Raw genomic sequence first — 6671 nt, forward strand, 5'->3', positions numbered from 1 at the left:
GTCAGTAGTACCTCAGCCAATCTTGCTGAGGATCAGGGCTCCTGGAAGCTTAGATGTCTCCCAAAGCCTGGGTACCTACCCTTTTCTTCTGACAGGGATCACACGTGGTCCAGGAAGACCAGCTGGACAGTTCACAATCAACAGGCCTTGATGTGACATCCACACTCCGCATCTGTCTAGTCTTGGCAAGGCTCCCATTGACTGCATTTGACTCAAGAGAGGGTGGCCTTTCACCTCTAAAAGGTCATCATAGAGAAGAGAGTCAAGTATCAGAAGGGAATTAAGTATACATCCAACCACTTGTCAGTCCATTCAATTAATATACATGTGCTCATTTGTGCGAGGCTATTTGTATATCAGTCAGGTATAGGTTAATTCATTCAACAAGTATGTACTGAACCCCCAGTTATTGCCGAACATTATGACCAGCTAGAGTCAAAAGAGTATTAAACTCTGATCAGAAGACAGTCCGTCAGAAGCTGGGTGATCTTGCTCTGGTTTTTCAATGCCTGTGAGCTTCCCTTTTCTCACCTATACAACGAGAGAATCATACCTACCTCATAAGGCTATTTGTAGGATTAAATAAGAAAGCATATGTGAAAGCACTTCATAAACTCTAAAGTGCTTTAGATATGCAGGGATTACAACCACAGCTAGATGTAGGACCTCAAGCAATATCCTCCCAATCTTGGGGTCTCTGTTTAATCCCCTGGAAAATGAGAAGTTTCAACTAGGTAGTCTTTAAGTTGCCCTCTCACATTATGAGTCTATGAAACTTTTTCTGAGAACAAACAAACAAACAAATTCAGAATACTGTGCTAGAGAGAATACAGAGAAATATAAGTTCCAAAAGGCTTTGGAACTCACAGTCTGTCTCAGGATAGGAAAAGACAAATGTGTCTCACACCTTAGCTCTTCCAGACTTTATCCAGTAGGCAAGGTTTTTAAGCATGCAGGCCCCATGGTCAGAGCTGAGCTTTAGGACATCACTGTGGTTGCAGTGTGGAGGCTAGATGGAGGTGGGGAGAGCCCTGAGGCAGGAAAAGCAGGTAGGAGACTCAAGCAGTGGTACCAATGTGTGATGTGAGCCCGAACCACTGCAGCATCCAGGGGAGAGAGAATGGGAAAGACAGACTTACTAGACTTTTCTCAGTGAAATGGATAGAGTGATAGGTTATAGGATGTGGTGGGGCTTTGAGAGAGGAATGGGTTTAGACTGATGCCGGTTTCTAGTTTGAGTAGGTGGGTGGGTGGGGAACGAGGGAGCAAAGGAATTTGTTGAGGGTGATGGAGTTGGGGCAAGCTGAGTTCCAGGTGACTGTGGAACACCTACATAGAGTCATTCGATAAACAGTTCCTATATAGTTTTGGAAGTCAGGAGAGAGATTTGTACTAGAAATACAGATCTGATCATGAAAAGCTACGGGAGAGGATAAGACTGTTCTTGAGAGACACTGGCCAAGGATAAGCCCGTGGGGAATAAGCACAACCAGCAGATAAGGAGAGGCTCGTGTCTGCCAGGCCAGAGTGAGGACAGTACACAGAGGTGGGTGGGAGATAGGGTGAGGTCAGTGTGGGGGTGGGGGGATGAGGCCGGTGTGGGGGTGGGGGAGACAGATGGTGTCACAACCACAGAGCAGTCAAGCCACATGAGATCTGAAATCTGTCTAGAAGATAAGGCAACACTTTTTGTTGAGTTCTTGGCACTCGTGGGACATTGAGTAAAAGAGGGAATGAATGGGCATGTTATTTAATCTGCCTAGGCCTCGGGTTTCCCCATATGTAATATGATGGGTATATTATAATTTCTATTTTTCTTCCATCTGAAAGAATGTATAACGCTGTAAGATTCTTCATAATTTGTATTTCTTTTCAAGGCAAAAAGGGAGAAGAGAAGAGAAAGAAAGAAGATTTGTTGAGCGTCCAGGACGTGTCAGATCCCGGGTGAGATGTTTCACCCATGCCATTTCATCTAATCCTGGCAACAATGCTAGAAGCAGCAACCTTCCAGCCAGATGAGGGAAATGGCCGAGAGCCATGCAGCTGGTATATGGTCGCTTTGGGGTCTGAGCCGAGGTCTGCTCCACTCTAGTCTCTGTTATGTCCAGTTCTCTATGCTGCCCGGAGGGCAACTGGGCCAGCATCCACTCTGCCAGTCCTCTCCATCTCCTTGCAAGGCCTCTTGTATCCCTGGGTCTAAGATTGAGTCATTAGGGAGAGCGTCACAAAGTTTCCACTGTCTCAAATATATAGCCCATCACTCCAGACAAGGTCATTAACAATGCCTTCTCACTTGGCAAAAGTCCTAAAAAGAGGATAATATTAACTACAGTGAAATCCATCTCCATGACCACCCCAGAGACCAGCAAAAATCAATTGCCTAGTAAAGCTGGATCTTTGAAAAAGGTCAAAGACTAGTGGAAACCACAGGTGGATTCTTTAAAATGGTTACTTGAGGCAGGAGGCGGCACAGCGGGGGGTGGGGGGGGCTTCAGACAGTGCTCTTATCTACCAATTTGTGCAGGTTTGACAAAACAATATTGTCTGTGATTCCGCTTCTCCTAAGTATGTATTTGACAGCTCTGCAGGGTATCCTCTTCCTGTTTCTACTAAAAAAGAGTTACATTGTGTTTTTAGCAACTATCCACCCAATTCCAGCCACAGTGGAGACTGAGTAGATAAGTAAACTGCACATATGCTATTAGGAGTCCCAATTATTTTCCTCTCTAAGATCTGAAAGCCTGGTAAGGGCAAGATGATCACTTATAAGGGAACTTGGTAAAAAGTAGTTACAACCACCAGATCTCTCATTTTTGTACCCAATTTTCATTATGGCGGTGGCAATATCATGAAATAATCAGCTGAATAAATAGTATGTTGATAAATTACATTGGCTAAGATGTGTGTGGTTTATTAGTACTATAAAATGCAACTCTGAAAGCAAGGCTAGCATTAAATTGCATCTTTAATTCCCGGGACTAGCATGGACCCGATAGAGGACAGGGGCAGTCAGGGCCTCTGTGTATGGTTGTTATAACACGTGCCTTCACACTGTGAATTTACAGAGATGAACCAGATGGATGTTCTGACCAACTGCCTTGACTTCTGCCATTCAAAATCCTCTGTATGTTTTTAATGTTGAAAAATTAAACATGCCCAGAGAAGTAAGAAAACAAAATAATAAATACTCAGGATTGGCAATGTTAACATTTGGCTATACTCCCTTCAAGTCTTTTTTTTCAAATAAAAAAGTAACCTTATAAACTTGACATCTGTGGTTTACACTAGCCCCAATTCCATTTCTTCTCCTCTTCTTCAGAGGATACTACTGTCATGAATTTGGTATATATCCTTCCAGTCTTTTAAATGTTTACATACATACATATAGATACAATACATAGCGTTGCTTTTGTGAGCTGCACTCACACTGGACATCGTATTCTATAACTTGCTTTTGTCAATCAATATTGTATTTCTGGCCTAACCATGCTGATTTATAAAGAGGTCTCATTCCTTTCTTCTATCTAGATGTTCCATCATAAGACATACATTGTATTCAACTTATTCTTTTTGAAGGACATTTATATTTTTAAAAATGTTTTGCAACTGCAAACAATGCTACAGCAAACACCTTTCTGCAAGTCCTTGGAACAGATCCCCTACGTAAGGACTGGCAAGGATGTACCTGCCATTCCTCGAGGTACACAGAATGCAGTTGCCAGCAGGAGGACATATTTCACCTGGTTCCTGTCTCCTACTCTCTTTCTAACAGGAGTCTCTGACCAAAATAAAGATGGATCCATTGTGTGCAGCAGGATTAGGTCAGCAGTAAATTGCGAACCATCAGCTTATATAGATGGGGTGCGTCAATGTATTTTGGCTTTCTGTAGAAATGCCCTGACACAACAACTTTCTTGTCACACACAATTTGTTAGGCAGCTGCATCTCCTTTGCAAATAGCATCCTTCCTCTTTGCTGGAAGGGGCAGCTTTTGGGTGGCGGATTTTCAATTTCTCTTCTCTGTGTCATTTGCTGTTGTAGACATGAAATTTAAAGCAACCTCTCAAGGCAACAAATGTGTGGTCCAGAGATAGAGAAATGGCCTGGGAGTTCAGCAAGTCAGATCCACCATGCAGGTGGAGAGGGGATAATATATTAGCTACAGGCAGAAAGATACAGGGACATACAGGGTCTGCAACCAGAAAAAAATAGATTTGAATCCATATTCTGTTATATTGATATAGTAAGTGAGGAGCCCAGAGATAGTTACATTATCTCCCCAAATCTCAGTTTCCCTCTCTGTAAGCTGTAAACAATAGCACTCATCTCAAATAGCTTTGAGAATTAGACCTAATATATCTAAGTGCCTGGCACAGAGTGGCAATAAACGTAAGTCTTATGCTGACATAATGAGTATTTCATTTGACTTGACTACAAGAGTAACTAAAACCAGAAACCTTTCTTAGCTAATACGAAGGAGGTCTCAGCATTTCCTGTTGCACAACTGAAGGCTATACTTCCACATGGTGTATGGAATTCAAACACATGCCATGTTCAAGACTGCTCCATGGGAATTGCGGGTAGAAGCCAGAGCACTAAACCTGGACTCAGGTAAGGGTTAGAGACTCACAAGATGTGACTGAATCTCTTCTCTCTGAGGACCCGTTTGCTCTTCTTTACAGTATGAGTAGGGATAACACACATCTTGTGACATCACTGGAAAATTAAGCAAGGTTTCCCAAGCTGTTGTCTATACTCACCCAGTCACACCTCCACTTCCTACTTCTGAGTAAACTTCCTAATGTATAAATCTGACTGTGTTGATCGTTTGCCTAAAACCCTTCCATGGGTCCCCATTGCCTAGAGGATAAGCTCTTTAGGTGGTGTAACCACCACCCCCCCACCACCACCCCGACTCCATCCAGGATCTTACTCCTCCCGACTCCTACTTGGTCCCATCTCTGGCAGCTTCTGACCTTGTGCTCAACGCTTACTGAAGTAGATGTGCAGCTTCAGGAACAAGCCAGGCTCTCCCATCTCCATGCCCTTGTCTGTGCTGCTTCCTTTGCCTGGAACACCCTTCAGCCCCTTGGCCATTTGGCAAACACCTATTCCTATGTAAAGATTCAGCTCAAGCATCCTCTCATCCAGAAGCCTTTCCAGACTCCATCTCCTGTAAAGCCAATCATTCCCTCTTGTGTTTCCCACCTGCCCCTGTGCTATTTCTTGCAACAGCACACATAACATGTGCTCACATGTTGGTTTTTCTGCATGAGAACATAAGCCCTTTGTGTCCTATTCATCTCTGTATTCTCAGAGCCTGACAAGGGGCCTCACATAGGGGTTCATATGTAGGATTTCTATGATCCCTTTAAACCCTCCACTCCAGATACATTTCCTTGGATCCTGATAGGCACACAGGACACACAAGGAAGGCCTTGGCTGCTTCGTTCTTCTCAGAGCCAAGCTGAGATTCTTGATAATCATAATACCTATTATTCACTGAGTGCCCAATGGGTAGCAAACACTCATTACCCTGGTCTTGGGTGGTGCTCAATGGGAACTGAGTGTTCAGAGCTGACACCAGGGGGTGTGTACAGTGGGTACCAGGTGCTCCTCCCATGAGAGGCTGTGCACACACAGCTTTTATGGGATGAGTAAAAGGAATGGTATTAACAGTCCTTCTTCCCAAGGGATGGCTCACACGGAGCCTAGGATGGCTGACAGTTTCAGCCTCCGATGGTGGCGGCTTCTCCTCTGCCAGGAGGATCCCCCAGTTGCCATGTCCCTGCTGGGAACATCTGGAATGCCTGCATGCATGTGTGAGAAAGAGAGAGGGAGGGAGAGAGCGAGGGAGCCCGAGAACAACGAGGTTAGGCTGATGAGCAGGTAGAGTAGGACACTCTCACATTAAAATCCTTGTGATGAATTGGCTTTTCTCCCCACACATAACAAACCTTTCACATAAAGAATCGTGTCGAGGCTTTGTTCAGAATACAGAACAAGTATTCTCAGCATGACAAAGTACACTTAAACATGTCCGATTCCTACAAGAACTTTTGTGGAAGTCGGTCACTGGGTTCCACAATAATTTGAAGAGTTGTTGATATTATTTTATCAGACGCATGCAAATTGCGTCAGGAGATGTCCCTTATTCAATAGGCATGTGACAAGGAGAGGGTCAGCGTGATGTGTTCATATTCCCTGTCATATTATTGATTAGGGAGTCATTTGGAACCGTCACTTACCTGGACCCCGGCAAACCGAGACATCCCAGGGCAGCACAGAGAAGAAACAGCTCTGCCGGTGCCCTCCCAGCCCACGTCCTGGATGTCTGCATTTTTTCTATGTGGCAGTAGATCTGACAAAGGCTCCTGGACCCATAAAGAGCCTGCACAGGGAGTGCAACCGTCAGCCTCTGTCCCCAGAGAGCAAACAGTAAAGTAAACAGAAAGCCACCAGTGACCAGAAATGCCTTAGACTTTGCACAGATAGAGACTTATCTGTGACTCCAGAAACCAATGAGAATGATGGAAAAATATGCTGCAGCTTGGTTTTTATTCATGTATAACAGACTCTGGGGTAAGCAGCTGAGAGGACAGGCGGTTAGTGAGGCAATAAGGACTCTGGGCTCCAGGTCCAAACGGCCTGGATTCAAATTCGTTCTCTGC

General features: G+C 44.4%; 1 protein-coding gene across 1 annotated transcript in view; it reads right to left on the reverse strand.

The window, feature by feature from the left end:
• C8B (complement C8 beta chain) overlaps positions 1-6408 on the reverse strand; it is a 40657-nt gene extending 34249 nt beyond the window's left edge. Inside the window, exons 1-2 of the mRNA XM_057715382.1 lie at positions 6249-6408; positions 80-236 (exon numbers count right to left, since the gene is read on the reverse strand). Coding sequence (XP_057571365.1) covers positions 80-236; positions 6249-6340 — 249 coding nt within the window. The 5' untranslated portion in view covers positions 6341-6408. The remainder of the gene's footprint in view (positions 1-79; positions 237-6248) is intronic.
• Between the last annotated feature and the right edge of the window lie 263 nt (positions 6409-6671).

The sequence above is a fragment of the Hippopotamus amphibius genome, chromosome 1 (assembly GCF_030028045.1).
Source record: "Hippopotamus amphibius kiboko isolate mHipAmp2 chromosome 1, mHipAmp2.hap2, whole genome shotgun sequence".
Lineage (NCBI taxonomy): Eukaryota > Metazoa > Chordata > Mammalia > Artiodactyla > Hippopotamidae > Hippopotamus > Hippopotamus amphibius.